General features: G+C 39.9%; 1 protein-coding gene across 9 annotated transcripts in view; it reads right to left on the bottom strand.

Moving 5' to 3' along the window:
- Extl3 (exostosin like glycosyltransferase 3) overlaps window positions 1-22,818 on the bottom strand; it is a 126,259-nt gene that overhangs the window by 24,239 nt on the left and 79,202 nt on the right. For 7 of the 9 annotated variants that reach the window (XM_074055246.1, XM_074055247.1, XM_074055249.1 and 4 more), the window contains 2 exons: window positions 15,949-16,046; window positions 11,622-14,242 (listed from right to left, as the gene is read on the bottom strand). In XM_074055246.1, the coding sequence (XP_073911347.1) occupies window positions 11,622-13,769 (2,148 nt within the window). In that variant the 5' untranslated portion in view covers window positions 13,770-14,242; window positions 15,949-16,046. Of the gene's footprint in view, window positions 1-11,621; window positions 14,243-15,948; window positions 16,047-20,795; window positions 20,817-22,818 lie in introns of those variants that run through there. The other 2 variants (XM_074055251.1, XM_020157952.2) reach the window with 2 other exon arrangements.

Here is a 22,818-nt window from a genome sequence, read left to right as displayed (position 1 = left end):
ATGAGTCATAGAGCTAGAGATCTAAAAGCAGATGTGATTTTCTTCTTTTTTTAATTTTAATATCACATTATTGTTGTACGGGGGTACACTGTGAAATTTACAAAAGTTCTTACAATAGTTGAACTTACTCCCGCCATTATTCTCCTTTATGCCCCCTCCCAGTAAAGGAGATTTGGCCTAGATTTCACAACCAGTTTTTTTGAATAAGCTTATTTAAGTCCATCACTTGGATATCAAGAGGCAGGGGAAGGAAAGAGAAGGCTTTCTTCTGAAAGTTTTGCTTCAACTGGGAGTGTGGCTCAAGTGGTAAAATGCCTGCCTACCAAAAGATCTGCTTAATGACTAAAGTTCAGCAAACTCACCATTATTCATTTTGGCACCAAAATTAGGACATATTCAAACATTTTTGAATGCAGACACATGGATTAGCACTGGACTCAAGGAGTTTGAGAAAAGCAGATCAAATGTAAAAGAAATAGATCAACCAGAGGTAGTATGTGACGTTTTGGAAAGATTCTCATTTTTTGTTGTTTTGTTTCAAATTAAAAACAGCTCTATCCTACCTGCAACATTCACTATTTCTTCATATTACTCCAGCAAAGTGCTTTATAACTTGTAAACATGAAGAATGACTTTCAAGTTATTGTTTAGTTACTGGTATGACATTGGCCAGAATGAATAAAGAACACAGTGCCTGGCATATAGTAGCTATTCAAGAAATATTTCATAAACATTCAAATGAATAAATGAGTCAGAAATAGGACATGACTTAGCCCTGCTGTTTTAAGCATATGAAAAGACTAAATATATTAATCATATTAAAGAATGATCACAAGAGGAATTAGGAAATCTCTTAGCATTTGATCTTGTTTTTAAAAGCAAAAAATCCATCAGCCTACATCAATCAAGTTGGGAGCAATACTCACTTAGTTCACTTTTCTTGTTTTGCACTCTATGAACTGGTCTATTTATCATCATTCATAAAGCTTTGATTTTCGTCACTACCTTCCTCTCATCACAATGGAATAAGATGGCAATCATGCCCTAGAACGCTGCCCATAGCTAAATGCAGCAATGTTAATGCACTTAAAATGTCCTTTATCTCTGTGAGATTACCCTTGACCCAGTCCAGCCTCCACCAATACAGCATGTATAATAAGTTTCTGTAATGAGTCCACTGAGAATGAAGTTTATTTCATGACACCATTTAGACAAGAAAGGGAAACAGCAGCTAACCTTAGTCTTCCATTATCTTCTTCCTCTAACTTAAAAAAAGTGACCCATCGCAGAGCTTGGGAATTGAGAAAATGAGGCCCAAGGCGCACATGCTTGTACCTAATACATGAACACCCACATGGAAGAGCCTGAAGTAAACAGTGGGGCAAGGGACGAGCAGCAGAGAGGGGACTTCAGAAAGGGGAAGCATTATGACTTCCTGATTTTTCTAGGGATTTATTCAACTCAATAAACACCAAGTGGTGGGGACCCAAACCAGGAAATGCAAAGAAAGAGAAAGGAGTAAGAAAGTAACATTGAATTAATTTTCTATTTATAGCTTGAAATATGAAGCTAATACAGTAGGCACAATAATAAATAAAGAGTGGGTATAATAAATAAAGTTTATCAAATTTAGTATGGTTTAGCTTATAGGACAAGTCTGTCTTAACTTTTAAGAGAAAGATTTGCTGATGATCCCTGTGAAACTACAGGTAAAATAGCAGAAAAGTTATAGGCTCAACCTCAGATGAGAAAATTCATGCAAAGACCCCACACAGTGCCTAGCAGAGAAAACACTCAAAAACTGTTAGCAAGACAGGCATGGTGGTATATACCTGTAATCCCAGTATTTGGGAGGCAGAGGCAGGAGTTAGGCTAGTCCAAGGCCAGCCTGGGTTATATAGTGAGACCGTGTCTCAAAAAAAGAAAAAAAGAATGAAAAATTTTAGAAAAAAAAATTTCTTGTGCAGGCAGGAAGCCCACTGTCAAGCAAAAAAAGAACATCTTAGCAATAACACTGAGACTGGGGAAAGAAAAAATCCACCTATATACACCATACTTAGTGAAGCTGACCAGCCTTTGTATAGTCTTCGACCTGGAGAAGCTGGATAAGCTTTTTCCTGTTTGAATTTGTCTAGAAATCACAACTGTAAGCAATTATCATCTGATTCATTCAAAGGCTATTTTTAAAAGAAGAGTGGGCACAATAAGAAGTAAAGTCAAGTTTCTGAGGATAAGCCTTTACAATGACCTCTTCTCATGCTGGATGTTCTAGACAGAATTTTTAGAGCCTTTCAGCAGCTTCAAAGCCAAAGTTCACATGCTGAGAGTGTCCACAGAGGCAGTTTCCCATCTAATCCTCTTCTGTCCCCTGATGTATGGGAAAGAATACTAAAATTAATTCTCTTGGCATGGCATTCAAGTTCCTGAAACACAGAATTCTCCTTGTCCAGTTCAAATACCAAGGGCTGGAAAAGAGAAAAAAATGACAGTAGAAACCAATCTCATAACTCTAGTTTTCTTTTGGAAAAAAATGGTACATTCTGGGCTTCCCACTTCCAGAGACCTTGGCATTTTCTAAGGACTTGTGGTATGCTCACCTATAATTATCACTGCCACTGCCCTGGTCCAGGCTGTCAACACCCCTCCACTAGACTACTGCAAGTCTTTTAACTATTTCTGCTTTCTTCCTCATAGTCTCACACAATTCAGGTGACCCCTCTACTCAACATTCCCCAACAGCATCCTAACACTCGTAGGATGAAGTCCAGACTCCTTATCACAGACTTCACAGTCCTGCACAAGCCACCCTTGACTGCCAGACTGTACTAGAAATGAACAAGTAGGTAATGTGAAGATGAGGGATGTTTTGAGTCAGCTCAACTACACTGTTAATAACTAGAAGATGTCACTTCCATTAACAGCCTCAGTCTTAAAACATAAAAGGGTAGAGCTTGAGATTTGCATTCCACAGAATGCTCTAAGACTGCCACACTACTTATTACTCTTTCCAGAATATAAAACAGAGTAAGGAAGATGCGTAAATAGGTCCGAATAAAGGAATAACTCAAACCAAAATTTTTGGTGGGAATATGAGTCAAAAAGGATTTAGCTGGAGGTTTCTGTTTCTAGGAGAGTTTAGAAGACTCCTATCAGACCCAACCGTCCTAGAGAAGATAACTATAAACTCTGGACAAAAACTACATAAAAGTAATTTCTTGAAGGGATTACAGATTAAACAGAAGCAAATGATGGAGGGGAGCTAAAGTTTAGAAGGAGGAAACTGCTGATTTGTGGAGAGTTACTGTTGCTTTTACTCTGACAATAGGCTAAAGTCAGCCCTGAAGGACAGCTAGAGTTCCATACAAAACTCATAAGCTTTCTGGCCTGAAAAGCAAGGGAAAAGAATTTGGGGCAATCACTACCCCTGGAAAGAAGGAGGAAATTCCAGAAACGAGACAGTCAGAGAGCAGGAGCTTCAAGTGCTGTGAATAAAGCACTGCATCTCTGTCTCACTCCTATACACGGTATGCTTGGTACAGGCTGCAAGCAGACCAGCTAAATACAAAAAGAACTCAGCTATCACTGAGGTAGCCATTCAAACAGAATTTTCAGTTTGAGTCCAACCAAATTCACTATCTGCTAAAATAAAAATATCAACACCTCTCAGAAAATCAAGGAAAATCATGCAAAGTATATGATAATCAAACTACTGAAATCCAAAGATAATCTTCAGAACAGTCAGAGAAAAACATGTAAAATAGAGAAACTAAATCTTAAAAGCCACAGACACATCACCAGAAACAGTGCAACATCTTTGAGGTGGCATGAAAGTGGTGGTCGCTAATCTAGTCGGGAGTTTTTCAAAGACTGGACATGAAGAAGGAGAAGAGGTGAAAGCAAAGGGAATGCGTAATATATTCAACAAATTAATAACGGAAAATTTCCCAAATCTAGAGAAAGATATTCCCATACAGATGCAAGAGGCCTCCAGGACACCAAACAGACCAGATCAAAATAGAACTACCCCACAACATATCATCACTAAAACAATAAGTTCAGAAACTAAGGAAAGAATATTGAAGGCTGAAAGAGAGAAAAAACAAGTAACATACAAAGGTAAACCCATCAAAATCACAGCAGACTTCTCAACAGAAACATTAAAAGCAAGAAGAGCATGGGGTGAGATCTTCCGGGCTCTGAATGAAAATAACTTCAACCCCAGGATACTCTACCCAGCAAAACTATCATTCAAAATAGATGGAGCAATAAAAGTCTTCCATGATAAGCAGAAACTAAAACAATATGTGACCACAAAGCCACAGCTACAAAAGATTCTTCAAGGGATTCTGCACACAGAAAGTGAAACCCAACTTAACCATGAAAAGACAGGCAGCACCAAACCACAGGAAAAGAAAAAGCAAGACAGTAGAGAGTAACATCAACTTAGGTGCACACAATCAAACCTTCAAACAACTAAGACAACTAAATGACAGGAATCACCACACACCTATCAGTACTAACGCTTAATGTTAATGGACTTAATTCACCCATCAAAAGGCACCGTTTGATGAAATAGATTAAAAAGGAAGATCCAACAATTTGTTGCTTACAGGAGACCCATCTCACCGACAGAAATAAGCATAGGCTTAGGATGAAAGGCTGGAAGATTTACCAAGCCAATGGCCCCCAAAAACAGGCAGGAGTAGCAATACTTATCTCTGACAAAGTAGACTTCAAACCTACATTGATCAAACGAGATAAAGAAGGACATTCCATACTAATAAAAGGGGAAATAGACCAAAAGGAAGTAACAATTATCAACCTATATGCACCCAATGTCAACGCACCCAATTTCATCAAACATACCCTGAAAGACCTAAAAGCATATATAAACACCAACACAGTGGTTGTGGGAGACTTTAACACCCCATTATCATCAATAGATAGGTCATCCAAACAAAAAATCAATAAAAAAATCCAAGATCTAAAATATGCAATAGATCAAATGGACCTAATTGATGTCTACAGAACATTTCATCCAACCTCTACACAATATACATTCTTCTCAGCAGCCCATGGAACAAAGCAAGTCTCAGCAAATATAAGAAAACAGAAATTATGCCATGCATACTATCTGATCACAATGCAGTAAAAGTAGAACTCAACAACAAAAGTAAAGACAAAAAACATGCAAACAGCTGGAAACTAAATAACTCATTACTTAATGAAGAATGGATCATCGATGAAATTAAAAAGTTCCTGGAAGTCAATGAAAATGAAAACACAACCTACCGGAACCTATGGGACACAGCTAAGGCAGTCCTGAAAGGAAAGTTTATAGCCATGAGTGCATATATTAAAAAGACTGAAAGATCCCAAATCAATGACCTAATGATACATCTCAAACTCCTAGAAAAACAAGAACAAGCAAATCCCAAAACAAATAGAAGGAGAGAAATAATAAAAATAAGAGCTGAAATCAATGAAATAGAAACCAAAAAAACCAAAGAATTAATGAAACAAAAAGTTGGTTCTTTGAAAAAATAAACAAGATCGATAGACCTCTGGCAAACCTGACTAAAATGAGGAGAGAAAAAACCCAAATTAGTAGAATCAGGAATGCAAAAGGGGAGATAACAACAAACACCATGGAAGTCCAGGAAATCATCAGAACTACTTCGAGAACCTATATTCAAATAAATTTGAAAATCTTAAAGAAATGGACAGATTTCTAGATACATATGATCATCTAAAACTGAACCAAGAGGATAATAATCACCTGAATAGACCTATAACACAAAATGAAACTGAAGCAGCAATCAAGAGTCTCCCCAAAAAGAAAAGTCCAGGACCTGATGGATTCTCTGCTGAATTCTATCAGACCTTTAAAGAAGAACTGATACCAACCCTCCTTAAACTGTTCCATGAAATAAAAAGGGAAGGAAAACTGCCAAACACATTTTATGAAGCCAGTATTACACTTATCCCAAAACCAGGCAAAGACACCTCCAAAAAGGAGAACTATAGGCCAATCTCCTTAATGAACACTGACATAAAAATCCTCAACAAAATAATGGCAAACCGAATCAACAACACATCAAAAAGATTATTCACCACGACCAAGTAGGCTTCATCCCAGGGATGCAAGGGTGGTTCAACACACGAAAATCAATAAATGTAATAAACCACATTAACAGAAGCAAAGACAAAAACCACTTGATCATCTCAATAGATGCAGAAAAAGCCTTTGATAAGCTCCAACACCATTTCATGACAAAAGCTCTAAGAAAACTAGGAATAGAAGGAAAGTACTTCAACATTATAAAAGCTATGTATGATAAACCTACAGCTAGCATTATACTTAACGGAGAAAAACTGAAACCATTCCCTCTAAAATCAGGAACCAGACAAGGATGCCCACTATCTCCACTCCTATTCAACATAGTACTGGAATTCCTAGCCAGAGCAATCAGGGAAGAAGAAGGAATAAAAGGAATACAAATAGGTAAAGAAACTGTCAAAATATCCCTATTTGCAGACGACATGATCCTATACCTTAAAGACCCAAAAAACTCTACTCAGAAGCTTCTAGACATCATCAATAGCTATAGCAAGGTAGCAGGATAGAAAATCAACATAGAAAAATCATTAGCATTTCTATACACTAACAATGAGCAAACTGAAAAAGAATGTATGAAAACAATTCCATTTACAATAGCCTCAAAAAAAATCAAATACCCAGGTATAAACCTAACAAAGGATGTGAATGACCTCTACAAGGAAAACTATACACTTCTGAAGAAAGAGATTGAGGAAGACTATAGAAAGTGGAGAGATCTCCCATGCTCATGGATTGGTAGAATCAACATACTAAAAATGTCTATACTCCCAAAAGTAATCTACATGTTTAATGCAATTCCCATCAAAATTCTAATGACATTCATTAAAGAGATTGAAAAATCTACTGTTAAATTTATATGGAAACACAAGAGGCCACGAATAGCCAAGGCAATACTCAGTCAAAAGAACAATGCAGGAGGTATCACAATACCTGACTTCAAACTATATTACAAAGCAATAACAATAAAAACAGCATGGTACTGGCACAAAAACAGACATGAAGACCAGTGGAACAGAATAGAGGACCCAGATATGAAGCCACACAACTATAAGCAACTTGTCTTTGACAAAGGAGCTAAAAATATACGATGGAGAAATAGCAGCCTCTTCAACAAAAACTGCTCGGAAAACTGGTTAGTAGTCTGCAAAAAACTGAAACTAGATCCATGGATATCACCCTATACCAAGATTAACTCAAAATGGATCAAGGATCTTAATATCAGACCCCAAACTCTAAAGTTGATACAGGAAAGAGTAGGAAATACTGTGGAGTTAGTAGGTATAGGTAAGAACTTTCTCAACGAAACCCCAGCAGCACAGCAACTAAGAGATAGCATAGATAAATGGGACCTCATAAAGCTAAAAACCTTCTGTTCATCAAAAGAAATGGTCTCTAAACTGAAGAGAACACCCACAGAGTGGGAGAAAATATTTGCCAACTATACATCAGACAAAGGACTGATAGCCAGAATATATAGGGAACTTAAAAAACTAAATTCTCCCAAAACTATTGAACCAATAAAGAAATGGGCAAGTGAACTAAACAGAACTTTCTCAAAAGAAGAAATTCAAATGGCCAAAACACACATGAAAAAATGCTCACCATCTCTAGCAATAAAGGAAATGCAAATTAAAACCACGCTAAGATTCCACCTCACCCCTGTTAGAATAGCCATCATCAGCAACACCACCAACAACAGGTGTTGGCGAGGGTGCGGGGAAAAAGGAACCCTCTTACACTGTTGGTGGGAATGTAAACTAGTGCAACCACTCTGGAAAAAAATTTGGAGGCTACTTAAAAAGCTAGACATTGATCTACCATTTGATCCAGCAATATCACTCTTGGGGATATACCCAAAAGACTGCGACACAGGTTACTCCAGAGGCACCTGCACACCCATGTTTATTGCGGCACTATTCACAATAGCCAAGTTATGGAAACAGCCAAGATGCCCCGCCACTGACAAATGGATTAAGAAAATGTGGTATCTATACACAATGGAATTTTATGCAGCCATGAAGAAGAACGAAATGTTATCATTCGCTGGTAAATGGATGGAATTGGAGAACATCATTCTGAGTGAGGTTAGCCTGGCCCAAAAGACCAAAAATCGTATGTTCTCCCTCATATGTGGACATCAGATCAAGGGCAAACACAACAATGGCATTGGACTTTGAGCACACGATAAAAGCGAGAGCACACAAGGGAGGGGTGAGGATAGGTAAGACACCTAAAAAATTAGCTAGCATTTGTTGCCCTTAATGCAGAGACACTAAAGCAGATACCTTAAAAGCAACTGAGACCAATAGGAAAAGGGGACCAGGAACTAGAGAAAAGGTGAGATCAAAAAGTATTAACCTAGAAGGTAACACACACGCACAGGAAATTAATGTGAGTCAACTCCCTGTATAGCTATCCTTATCTCAACCAGCAAAAACCCTTGTTCCTTCCTATTAAGGCTTATACTCTCTCTACAAGAAAATTAGAAATAAGGGCAAAATAGTTTCTGCTGGGTATTGAGGGTGTGGAGGGGAGAGGGAGGGGGCGGAGTGGGTGGTAAGGGAGGGGATGGGGGCAGGGGGGAGAAATGACCCAATGCCTTATATGCACATATGAATAATAAAATAAAAAATAAAAAAAAAAAAAAAAAAACAAAGACCGGACATGAAATTCCTTGACACAGCAATACCCCCCACTTGACTTCCATCCGATACGGAAAGTGGTTCTGCTCCACAGCTAAGGAACCTGACTGACTCACTGTTTAACAGTGAGAGCAAACAGCCAACATCTCCATGCCACTCCTCAGCAGTAGTATGCCATTCAGGTAAGAAGCCACACTCCTCCCACCTTGGTGAGAACGATCTCCTTGCCTAGACAATCCCTCTGGAGCTGAAATTCTCTTTACATAGAGCATTTGGAACCAGAGTATCCAAGGACAGTGGAATAAAGATCTCGTTCACTCTAAGCCAGACCCCTTGGTTACACAAATAATCATGAAAAAAGAATGAGGAATTTTAATATGTAATCCCTAACAGATACCAGTAAGACAACCCTTCTCCACTTCAACAGCCAGACTCAGCAGACTTCACAGTATTTATACCTATTGCCTAAAGGAGAAGCTCAGCACAAGAGAAGCACAAACTGTGCAGCACTCTCTGAAAATGACATGAAGGTTCCTGAGTTGATTCATTTAGCCAAATCATCTTCCCTGCAGGGCTGGAATCTGCTGCCTGGGAACCACCTGTTGCTATCATAATGATTAGGTTATGTCTGCATCTAGGTGGAAAACTTTGAGAAACATAACAGTGCCATTTTCCTATGGGTGAGAAAGCTGCCAGTGTTTCTCCACCCCAATACCTGCCTACACCCAAGAGGTTAGCAATTTCAACTATCCTTCAAAACACGTGTCTCTCTTAAACAGAAAGCACAGCTCAAATATTTAGAGACTACGGTAAAATCCTCCAGCTTGAAATTTTTAAATAACTAGAAAAAAAGTTGTATTCCCAATATGGAAAGCTTTTTAGAATGGCTCCCTATTTGGAAAGCTTCTGGCATTTCCAACTAGGTATTGTATTATTGCAGTAGGCTGTCCAGTAATCAAAGAGGATCACTTATTTCCCACCAGAGTTAAAGAAAGGATTGGTTCTGGCAAATCTCTGATGAATTTCAATCATTGTTTACAGGGTGGCCAGCTTCTCTACAATCCCTACCCCACTCAAAGAAAACTCAGGGAAAGTGGAAAGCAAAGGCTCTTCATTACTCCAGCTGAGTATCATCTACCTTTCACAGAGCACTTCTTTAAAAAAATTCAATGATACTCATAAAGCTGCATTTGAAAAAGGAAGAAAGTGAAATTCATTTGGGGCAATCTATAGAAGAAATCTCCCATTTACAGAAGTTTTAAACACCTGGAATTAAAAGTTTTTATAACCCTTTAGTTTGAATAGCTCCAATTATGAATTCAATTAAAGAATATGGTTCAAGACTAGCATCAGAAGGAAGAAAGAAAACATAAAGATTGCTAGGTATTTCATGTAGGTGAGAATAGATAGTAATAGCTTCAGGAGAGAGATATTATGTGGAGGACACAGTCAGTTAAACCCATCCATAACACAGAAGAATATCTGCATGGGATTCTGTCTCCTTTGACAGTAAGGGGTAAGAAGAAACCAAATAATCATTGAACACCTTTCTAGTACCCTATGTGTGTTATCTTAGATCTCTGTTTAACACTGAGGTCAAAGAAGCTAATTAACTTACCAAAGCTTATAAAATGACTACTTAATCCCAGGTCTGTATCACTTCAAAACATGCTTTTCTATTACACCATGCCATTACTGTTTAGAAAACATTTCAAATGAGTTAGTTCTCCAATGAAATGAATTTTTTCAAAACTGGATTAGACCAAACATCCTCTTCCAGACAAATCATCCCTAAAAGCCATTAATTTTCTTAGCAGATTCTAGTAATGCATGGCCTATCAGACCTTCTGCCATTCTTCAGAAAGTATCTTTTTCTACAAACAGCCGTACTGCAAGGTAAGCACTTTGCAGTTTGTTAAGACCTGCCCTAAGGTCTCACATTTCATAAAGATGGGGTGCATCCCTCTTACAGATTGCTAAATTCAGTATAGCCCTCTGGTATCATGCCCTGTCCTACATCTTTACTTAATACTTTTTCTGTAAAATTTAGCATCTAACCATGAGAGATGGCATAAAGATGAAGAAAGAACCTGCAAGACACCTGCAAAAAGAAGGTTTAAGATTTTCAACTCCCAAATATCAAACTCCAGTCTCCCAGAGGCTTCTATAGTACCCTGGGAAATGGCACAGGTCTTCCCAAATCCTTTGGGAGTGATTAAAGCTAAAGCATATGGAGTCAGACATACTAAAGCTCAGCTCCTCCATTACTCATTGCTGCCTTGAGCAAATTAACTAACTCCTCTAAGCTTCAGATCCCATGGATGTAAAATGAAGAAACAGTGATACTGATTTATATCATGTTAATTCTCATGCCTAAACTCCAAGTTCTTCCTCCATGAGAACTTTCTCGTCATTGTTATCATTGCCAGCATGGACAAAGACTATGGGATAACTGATGGGGTTTGAAGACCTTCATGGGTCTGGAAACTGTGGAGGCACTTAAGAGATTTAGGAAGTGAGGTGGAGCAACAGAACTGGCAAGGCCTGAAAAAGCAGCAAGCATAATTTCATGGGGAAAAAAAATCTACGGGTTTAAAAAAAAAAAAAAAAATGGGGTGGGGGAGCTGGAGGCATGGCTCAAGTGGTAGAGTGCCTGCCTAGCAGGAAAGAAGCCCTAAGTTAAAATCTGCAAGGCCCTGGGTTCAATCTCCAGCACTGCAAAACAAATAAGTAAATAAAAAGGGGAGTGTACTCTCTCTATTAAAAGTTAGGACAGCTAAAGTAAAGAAAACTAGAAAAAGCATTACAAGTGAAAAGCTATTTCATGCAGTAAAACAAACTGCCCGTCTTTCTATTACCATGATGGGGACGCCAATGTCAGGCCACAGCAAGTCCTCTGATGGCAGCTTGGGAGAATTCCACACCACTACTACCTTGTTCAGGTAAGGGAGGCCATTCAGTCTCTCCAAGGAGTTCATCAGCACTTCTTCTCGCTCGTAAGTCAACATCACCACTGTGAATTGTTCTCGTGGCACATTGCCTCCAAGCGCTGCCTGAAACTCCTTGCCAGAACCCCCAGCTCCACCACCAATAGGCCGAAATCCAGTCCCTGAGCCCAAGAATTTGGCCTCTGAGGGCAACACAGGGTCAAAGGGTGTGTGGGGGAAAAGATGGAAAGGCCCCGGAGCAGAGTTCCAGCTGCGGTAAAAGTCAGTGACAGTCAGAGTAAAGTTGCGGAGGTATCTGGGTGAGGCATAGGGCGGCTCTGTCTCTACGGGCCCTAGGTCCAGGTCCCCATTGTCGGCCATGTTGGGGTCCGTTCCAGCCGCCTTGCCTGAACGATGGGGGATCTCAGCTGCTACCTCCTCCCGGATAGGAGCAGCTGGGATCTGTATTCGAGTCCTAATCATAGCCAGCACGGTATTAAAAATACTGTCAGCGGTAGAGAAGTAAGTCTCCCAGAGAAAGCGGCCTTGTCGCCTCATAGCCAGTAGATCACTATCGGAGAGACTTCGTAACAGGAAGTGAACCTCAGTAACACGTGGCTTGGGTACCACCAGGGCAGCCTCATTCCACTGCAGCATGTCCTGGTATGGAAGCTGTACTTGCTCCCCCAACACCACTGGGACAGCGCCAACTTCCAGAGCTTCAAAGAGCCGTGTTGCACACCCAGATGAAATAACCAAGTGGGGGTCCCCAGGAGTGATGATAAGGGCAAAGGTGGAAAGCTTCAGTAATTCAAGGCGGTCCTCCCGCTCCCCACACAGTGCCCACTCAGTAGGCAGACTGGGCTTCAGCTGGTTTTTGCAGGTAAATTCTACCAGGACCTGATCTAACTTGCTGTCCTGTACAGCCTTTAGGGTGGCAATGATCCGATCGTCATAGTCAGCTGGAGGGTCACCCTCTATTTCTTCTTCAAAGGAGCGGGCCTCCTGAAGGCTGGATCTCAGGGATTCGATCTTCTCACCCTGGAACGTGAAAAGATATTTCCGCTTAACTGGCACCTGTGGTGGGATTTCCATGAAGTTGGGCTCTGACATGGCATGGACAAGTGGTGACACTACCAAGTCAAAGCCAGGTCTGTACTGGGCAGCATAGAAAGTGGACTGAGCCACCATGGCCCGGCCTGTACTAACATTGTACAGTAAATTCTGTGTGTCCGACTTCCAGGACAGATTGATGATGACATGATTATGTCCATCTGTCCGCCAATTTGGTAGGGAATACAGCTGCTTCTCAAGGTCAGCAGGCCGCAGCACTAGGGGCTCCTGCATTTCTCCCACTAATATCACATATAGGCAGGCGATGTCTGCATTTTCTGTAACATAAACATTGGCTCGTGCTGTAGCCTGAAAAGCCTGCTTGACCAAGGGGTCCAGGTAGCTGCCAAAGGCAAACTGGTCACTGTCATAAACATAGACCGGAAAACCAGAGGTGAGAGGACAACGAGAATAATCAAAACAATTGTGCAGCCGGCAACCCCGAGGAACCTTTGGGGGAGGAAAGCCAGCATCGTCCTTCTCAGGGAGCAATCGTATAGGCAGAGAAAGTTTGGGCTGATTCTGAGCCATCAGCTCTTTGTAGGAATGCTCAGTCTGGCTAATGACATTCTTGAGCTGCAGCAGGTCCTGCTTGGCGTTTTCGATACTCTTCTTGCAGGCTTCTATCTTAAGATTTAGCTTGGCAATTTCACTATTCAGCTCTTGCCGCTTGGCTTCCAACTGTAAGAGCTCTTCACTCACAGACTCACGAATGCGACAGAGGTCCAACACATGCTTTACTTCGCAGAGCTCGCTCCCAGCCCTTGGGCCAAAGATACGCTTGCCCGCCTCGTCAGTCTCGTCCAGAGTTGTGAGGTAATAGTGGGCAATGAGGGGGAAGAACACCAGAATGATAAAGAGAATGAAACTGAGCCATGAGAGTCGGATACGGTTGGACCAGCGCAACATACAGGTTTGACCTCCATTCCCCACTCCCCCATTTCGCAACATGGTATAGCCCGTCATGAGTCCTCTGTGGCTCTTGCCCCCTCTGATCACGTTGGGTCACTCGCCATAACCATGAGTTTGTGTTGAACCTCTTTTTCACTCACACGTTCCTGGAAGCATTAGTGCACTCCCTCCACAAGGCACCAGGTAAAGTGGAAATTTCATTTTCCTCAGCTATGAATGAAATGGTCTCTAATTCTATCCCAGCAGATTTTAAGTTCTGGCTGTTGGCTGAAGAACATGTCCTTAATCTTTGTCAAACAATAACAGGTGCCACGTTGCTGCTCAGATGAAGAGGCAGTTTCTGGTGATGAAACCCAGGAAAAATATCCTGGAATCAGAACAACCACTTCAGCTGCCATAGCTTTTGTTCCTTGGCTTTGCTAACCAACCAATATTCATAGTTTCTATTCAAGTTATATAGTAGCTGGCTAGACAGCTGGCAATTTCAAATGCCAGCCTCTTATCGACATCGTTGCCAACTATCAGGCCTGCAAAAGAAAGAGAACTATGTCAGTCTTAAAGGGATTATGTTCAACTTCCCCCTCCAGCAGCCCCAGTACATTTCTAGAAAACACTTAACTCTTCTAAGTTGGAACAATGGTTGGAACACTGTAAGTCCAATATAGAGATTTTGTTTGGTATGGATGTATTACTTGTGATTAGTAAGAAATAGACAAGGATAAATGACCTAAACAACTTCAGTTTACACCCCCCACCCACCCATGGGATCTAGAGAGTCATTACAACCCCCATAAAATGATGATCAACAAAATCAACAGTTGGCAAGTCTGTCTGCAAGAACAATTTGTTACTCAAAACCTGGACATCAACATTAGATACAGAGAAATACTTTCCTATGCAATCTTGCTACCTATATTCACTCTTAATATGAAAGTCTCCTTTTGAACTACTTAACAAAAACCAACTCTGAGAAGCTCAATTTGTCAAATTTAAAGCTGGAGAGAACTAGCTTGATCTTCACTCAGTAGTAGATACAGCAATTCAGAGACAAAAGGCGTTTTCCAATTTACTTCTATTTATCTTTCATTAGCAGATATCATGTGCTCCTTCTTAAAATAGAAATAGTAACTTGCTTTTAGAAAGAACACTCTACTTAGAAATAAGAGGCATTGTTTCTCATCCTTTAAGGACAGACTTGCTGCCAGACCTCATGCCTCAGTGTCCTTATCTTCTAAAACAGAGATAAGAACACAGAGAAAATGAGTTATACTGCTATGATAACAAAGCACAGAGTATGGGCGGGTACTATACACTTTGAAACGACATTCCCAGTCCTGTTCTCTTACTAAGCTTTACAAGCAAACTACAGAAGCTTTCCAACAGCTATCCCCTCATACGCAACATACCCAAGGGTATTTGACTTCTTTCATTCATGTCTTCCAAAAAAAAAATCACAACCAAGTGTGGTGGCACACACTTGTCTGTAATCCCAGCACTCAGGAGGTTGAGGCAGGAAGATTTCAAGTTCAAGGCCAATCTGGCTCTGTCTCAACAAAGCAAACTAAACACACACACACACACACACACTCCAACATACTTTTGCACATCTAAGACACACTAAGTATAACTGAAGAAGAATCTAGAATGTATAACAACCCATGACCTCATGGAACTTCATTTAGTCTAAGAGATGAGGTGTTAGCAGGCTGGGGATGTAGCTCAGAGGTAGAGCACTTGCCTGGCATGTACAAGGCCCTGAGTTCAATCCCCAGCACCTCCCCCCATTAAAAAAAAAGAAGATATAAACAAACAGCAAAGGTACCAGTACAATAAAGTAAGTGCTACTTCACAGAGGTTCAACCACTTTCTCCAGCTTCTACCTTTCTTCCAGATGTGTAAGTAGCAACATTTGATAGTCTTTTCTCCCATTAGGTAAGAACAAAAGATGATGACAGCCTTACTAACAGGCTTTAGGCACAGCAAGTGATAAAAAACAAAAATACCTGCCCTGGAAGAGGCTGAATGTGGATAATTTAAACTGGATAATCAACAGCCAGCCAAACATCCAAAGATCATGGAGAGATCAGGCTCTCAAAAGCATTCGCATTGTCCTTTTGATTCAAAAGTTTAAATCCCTCTGCTGCAGTGATGATCAAGGCAAGATAAAGAATGAAATGGAAGGGAAAAAGGAAGGCAGAATCAAGACAAGGTGGTCAATTCCCTCAGTCCTTACCATATGTGTCAGCATTCTTCCTTTCTCTGGCTTATGCAATTTTATACTTCAGTTCATAATTTCTTGAAATAGTGAATGCCAAGGCTTGTTCTCCTGATCTAATGAAAAAACAGAAAAGTGACACACTATCAGAAAAATGCTCAGTACTGAAGGTGCTACTAAAGAATTTACTTACTGTCCCTCTGAAAAGGCTTCTCTTCATATATAGAATTTATTGTTTAGACAGCAATGCTTTTAAGTGAAAGGAGTACTATTCATAATACACTACAACAAGTGTAAATTGGGATCCTCACAGGCAAACCACCCATACATATTGCCTACTTAGATGCTCAAAGAAAAAAACAAAGCACCAAAATGTGGGAAGTCGTTGCCTTTTAAAAGTATATATTGTACTATTTAGAGATTAGATGATATGCCTGCAATTTGCTTCAAAATAAACAGGATGAGGGTGGCAAGGAGTATCTAAAGGTATTAAAAAAAAAAAAAAGAAACAGGATTAGCCATGAGCCAGAGATGGTGGCTCATGTCTGTAATCCAGCACTCAAGAGGGTGAGGCAGAATTATTACAAATTCCAGGCCAGCCTGGCTACAATGGTGAGACTCTGTCTTGTAAATAAATAAATAAACAAACAAAATAATCAGCCATGAGCTGGCTGATACAAAATGAGAGATATACATAGTATTTATTACATTATATTCTCTGTTTTTGCCTACGTTTGAAATTTCTTATACCAAAAATAACATATATACTCAAAATATAAATATACTCAAAATAAAAAGTACACAATCTAAACAAATGTTTACCAGCTATAAGCAGAGTTGGGAGCATAAACAAATGTTCTAACAGAAGCTGACAACTGAACAAATGATTCAAAAGAATTTATCCCATTATGTTCTCTCTTTTTTTTATTGGAATAAGGCATAAGTGTCATCAACATCCAATAGCATGAATTTTCCTCCCCAAACAGCTAATGAAATTATTTCAAGCACAAAAGAAAAAGAAGCTGTCAGAATCCCTTCTATCATTCTCTGGAAAATGACAGTGAAGTCTTAGAATCTAGAAAAATGTCACTGCAACACAAATAAGGAGCAGTCTCTCAAGGTGTGTGGTCCAAATACAGCATTGTTAATCTCAGCCATGCACCACAGCATGAAAGGCCTACTTTGCCAGACTGCTTCCGTTCCAGCTCCCCACAATGCATCCTACACACAGCAACCAGAATCCTCTTAAAACATGAGTCACACCTGCCTCTCCTTAGAAACTGGCAGTGGCTTCTCACCACACTGCAGGCCTTGTGCACTAGCCCCACAACTATCCAATCTCCATCACCCTTCCCCTTGCTCACTCAACTTTAGCCACACTGGCCTCAACTCAACCACACTCAGTACTGCCTTTAATGCTCACTAGTTTTTGTCTGAAATGTTCTTCCCCCATTTTTTCTGGTTGACTCTCATTCCTCAGGTCAATTTTCTTAGTCCCTGGTACCTTCTGGCATTAACTCTCTCTTTCCTTGCTTTCATTCATTTCCACCTTCCCCACCAAAACCTATTCCTTGAGGGCAGGATTTTCATCTGGTCAGATCTTTGGTATATTGCTAGCACTCAGCACCGTGTGTGGCACACTGTGAGTTTGTGAAATAAGTGATCATTTCTTCATTCTACAAACTCTCAGCTATTCCCTTGATTTCCATGAAACTACTTTTTTACTGTTCCATGTTTCTCTGACTCATGCTCCCTTTCTCCTTTGGGGGCACCCAGTCTTCCTCCTACTCATACTTGAAGTTTTCCCAAAGGTTCTCAACACCATCTATTAGCGAATCCATCTGTTTAACAGCTTCAAGCATCACCTATAATCAGACCATGCTCAAAGTTACACTTCTAACCCTAGCCTGCTGCTCTGTGCTAGCAGTGCAGTATTTACAACTCTGTCAAGGACATCTCTCCTAAGATATATCACAGGCACTTCATACTTCCAAATTCTTCCTCTTCCAATAACTTCTAGTTGGGCCCACGATACTACATTCATCCAGTCTCACAAACCAGAAACAATGTGAAATATTCAGGAAAAGGAACAGAGCTCAGAGCAGCCAGACCTAGACTAAATCCAAGTGTGGGCTATTAACTAGTCACTTAACCATTTGGAGACAAGGTTTGTTTCATTAGTAAAAAGATAATGCTCATAGAGATAATGAATAAAAAACAAACTGCACAGTATCCATCAAAAAAAAAATAGGTTACATTTTAGCTACAAGATTTAATTCCTCCAACTGGTTACATCCACATCTGACCTCCTACTAAATATTGCCAATTCTTCACTGTAATAATTAAAATAACATATTTCTAATAACTTTTTATTTATCCTCTTTTTAATTCAATGTCTTTACCCTAATCCTGGCCAAAAGAAATCATAATCTTAGCCATCAGTTTATCCTATGGATTACCTTAAATCAATATTTAATCTCACTTTCATAGCACTTCAGCTTGAATAATTTCAATTGACTTGTCTTGAAGTTCTTCAGTCCATTCTTCTGATTTATCTAGTCTGCTGTTAATTCCATCCAATAAATTCTTATTAAGCATAAGTACTGTTATTTTCATGTGTGGAATGTCCACTAGGCCCTTTTTTAGATACCGCATTTGCACTTGAACCTCTCCATCTATTCATTTTTTCCCTATTTTCTTCCCATGAAGAAGAACGAAATGTTATCATTCGCTGGTAAATGGATGGAATTGGAGAACATCATTCTGAGTGAGGTTAGCCTGGCTCAAAAGACCAAAAATCGTATGTTCTCCCTCATATGTGGACATTAGATCAAGGGCAAACACAACAATGGGATTGGACTTTGAGCACACAATAAAAGCGAGAGCACACAAGGGAGGGGTGAGGATAGGTAAGACACCTAAAAAATTAGCTAGCATTTGTTGCACTTAACGCAGAGAAACTAAAGCAGATACCTTAAAAGCAACTGAGGCCAATAGGAGAAGGGGACCAGGAACTAGAGAAAAGGTTAGATCAAAAAGAATTAACCTAGAAGGTAACACACACGCACAGGAAATTAATGTGAGTCAAATCCCTGTATAGCTATCCTTATCTCAACCAGCAAAAACCCTTGTTCCTTCCTATTATTGCTTATACTCTCTCTACAACAAAATTAGAAATAAGGGCAAAATAGTTTCTGCTGGGTATTGAGGGGGTAGGGAGGAGAGGGAGGGGGCGGAGTGGGTGGTAAGGGAGGGGGTGGGGGCAGGGGGGAGAAATGAACCAAGCCTTGTATGCACATATGAATAATAAAATAATAAAAAAATAAAATAAAATAAAAATACTTGAAGTATCTGAATTAAAAAAAAAATAGTGAGGCCCTGGGTGAGAAAAAAAATTAAAAATTTAATCTGGTAATTCCAACAAGCTCACCTATGACTTGATCCCTCTTGTGATACCATGTCATGAGGTGACACAGCCAGGGAGGCCTTTGCCCAGAGCTAGTGCAATGCTGTTTGGACTCTCAGACTCCAAAACTGTCAGCTAAATAAACCTCTTTAATTTATATATTACTCAGCCTCCAATTTTTCATTATAGTTGAAATCATCTGTAGTATAATTAAGCTACAAATGATTTAAAGTATACAGGAGAATGTTGTGGAGTTATACAAATATTGTGCCATTTTATATGAGATGAGTATCTGCGGATTCTGGTATCCACCAGGTCCTAGAACCAATACTCCTCTGATACCAGGAAAAACTAACTGTATTCAACTTACCTTCTTTAATGGTTACCCTTAAAATGTAATATGCATTCTTGATTTAACCAAGTTGGAAGTTTAACAATATTTCTAATATTTTCTCCCTCCCCTCAACTAATAAGAATGATAAAGTTATATGTCATTATTGACTAATACTTTTGCTCTTTGCTTTTACCTCTCAGTATGCTCTCAATTTACTCTAAGTAACAGAATTCATGCTTTAGGTTCACCCACATTTTTACCAATTTCCTTGGCCCACTATTCCATTCCTTCTTATATTCAATCCTTCCTCTGGTTGTTTCCTTTGGTGAAAGTCTGAGAAAACAGTTTTGCCCTAATTCATTTTTAATTAGGTATATATTAGCTGTATAAGGAGCTTCCTTGTGGTATTTCCATACACGCATATAATGTACTTTGATGATGCTCACCCCTTCTACTCTTTCCATCCTCCTTCCCCTCTTCCCCGTTTACTTTCATGACCTTGATTTGTTTGAGTTTTTTCCTAGCTTCCATAAATGAGAGAAAATATACAATGTTTGTCTCTGTGGGACCTGGTTCGTTTCACTTAACATGATTATCTCAGCTCCATTTTCCAGTAAATGACAATTTCGTTCTTCTTCATGGCAGAATAAAACTCACTGTGAGTATCTACGACACTTTCTTTACCACTCATCCTCTGATGGATGCCAAGGTTGGTTTCACGGTTGGTTACTGTGAATAGCGCTGCCCTGACTCTTGAGTGGTACTGAGCTAGAAATACAATGCTAGGGTATTCTTTTCCACCACATTTTGAACAAATCTCTGGATTTTATCCTTGCCACCAAAAAGAGGTGGGAGGCCAATTTACCTTGTGGGCAGTCTGACTTTTTATTCTGGTTGTTTGAAAGATCTTTTTGTTTTGGGGGTTTGGTAGTTTCAATACAAAGTGTTTACCTGTGGAATTTGTGGAGTTTTTCATTGTTGTTTTGTTTTTGACTCAAAACTCTAACTTTCTTAATCTTTTTCAGCCATTATCTCTTTGGATATTATCTGTCCCTTATTCTTTCCTTCTTGAATTCCAATCATACAACTAGATGAATGTGAGACCTCCTCTTCCATTCTCCATACCTTTTAACTACTCTTGCATAATTTCCTCTTTTCCCTTTGTGCTGTTAGGTAGCAGTTAGCCATGAGTGATGGAGATATGCATGATTCTTCAAGGACTGTGAGGGGAAAACATTGTAATTAAACTTCTGATTCTTAACAGCCTCTGTTAAGATCACAACAGCCCACCAAGGTCATGAGATGTCACAAAATAGTGTGGTTAACATCAGTTTCTAAAACCTTAGATCTCTACTTAAGAAAACAAAGACCCAGGCCTGTAAACTATATTTATAGGTGTCAGGTAGATCCCATAATTTGTTGTGGTAAATCTGTAGACCTACCCTAGCCTCCTGACCTAGGAAGGACTTAACGCTCAGCCCCTTCCACCTCAATACAAACTTGTGCCAGGATAAAAGTTACTATTCTCCTTCTCATTCTAGAGATGACCAATCACTTTCAGTCTACTGAGAGCATATTACTCCCTTCCTAAGAAACTCTACTATCAGTTTCACTACATTTTCATGTCTTGCCTGAATTCTTCTCTCGCAGGATGCTAAGGTGGAGGCAGATAACTATGTTGTATGTTCCTCACATCTATCTCTTTAGGAGTTGGGAAACTTTTCAATAAAGGGCCAGTTAATATTTTAGGCTGTGTGGGTCACATATAATCTCTGTAACATAGTTTAGCTTGTCTTTTTTTTTTTTTTTTTAAATGAGAAACAGAAAACCCACTGGTCATAATGGTGCGTGTCTGTAGTTCCAGCACTGAGGCTGAGGCAAGAACTGTTGAATTCCAGGCCAGCCTGGGCTACAGAGGGAGGGAGGGGTGGGAGCTCCTGGGTGGGAGGAGGGAAAACCCTTAGAAAGGAAGAGGTCATCCTTAATTCACAGGCTGTAAAAAAGAAGCCCAGTCCAGATTTAGCCACAGGCCTGTGGTCCGCCAACTTTTCATCTAGCTCATTAGTTCTCTACTCTGTGTCTAAGCTGCTATTTATCCTACCTACTGGGTTTTAATTTCAAAAGCTATTTTATATTTCCAGAAGTCCTATGGACTTTTTAACAGCTTGCCCTTATTTTTAGGACAGCACCTTGTTCTTTCCCATGTTTTCTATTCCTTCTCTTCATAGGTTTACTCTTTCTATCTACTGATTCTTGCTCACAGGATGGCAGACTGTTTTCTCCCATGTTTTATAGTTCTGCACTGATTCATCTTTGGTAATGCTTTATTTCTGGAAAACCTATGTGCTCTGGGTTGAGAACATACCCTTCTACAGTAGTTTGTGTTTGACAGACACCCTGTCATATTACCAGCCTTAAATTGCTTTTACCTCCACTTCTCAACATGGAGTCTCTCCCACACCACACAGGTACTGGAAATCTGAATCCACAGATAAGAAATCCATAGGTACAAGTTCTCAGTAGGTATTTCCTCCCCCCCACCAACCCAAGAGTCCAGACTAAGAGAGACATCTGGATGCTTGTGGCAGAGGTTTTCTACCCCACCTACTGTTTTCAGCCCCTTGAAGAGGTCCATTCTTTGATCCAGTTCTTCCGATGCTCATGGACTCAGGGCCCCTCCCCTCCTCTGAGAACATTAAAGCACAAGTCACTGAGGGCGGCAGACACTCTAAACCATGTAGCATCTGCTCACCAGTGCTTGGATTCTCAACTCCCACCTTCCACTTTTCTATTCTGATGGGGATTTACCTTCTTTCTTGAAAGCACAGAATGCATTTTGTGGGGAGGTGGAGGCTAGGGGTCTTCTTATCTAGTTTGCCAAAAGATAAGTCCTCCTTTTTCTATGCATACATGCTCACAAAAATGGGATGCCATAAGTTCTTTCTTGGAACCTGAGTTTTTCTCTGATATCAAGAACAGCCTACTATCCCATATCATTAGACATCCTACTACATGTTCATTAATGGTTAAACACCACTCCATCACATAGAAAGGCCATAATTTATTCAACCAATCCCCTTTTGTTAGACTTTGTTTTCAATTTTCATTACAATGAATTCTGTAGTGACTACTTCTGCAGCTATCTTTG

Source organism: Castor canadensis, chromosome 14 (assembly GCF_047511655.1).
Source record: "Castor canadensis chromosome 14, mCasCan1.hap1v2, whole genome shotgun sequence".
Lineage (NCBI taxonomy): Eukaryota > Metazoa > Chordata > Mammalia > Rodentia > Castoridae > Castor > Castor canadensis.
Note: the sequence above shows the minus strand (reverse complement) of the source record. Positions and strands in the feature narration are given on the sequence as shown.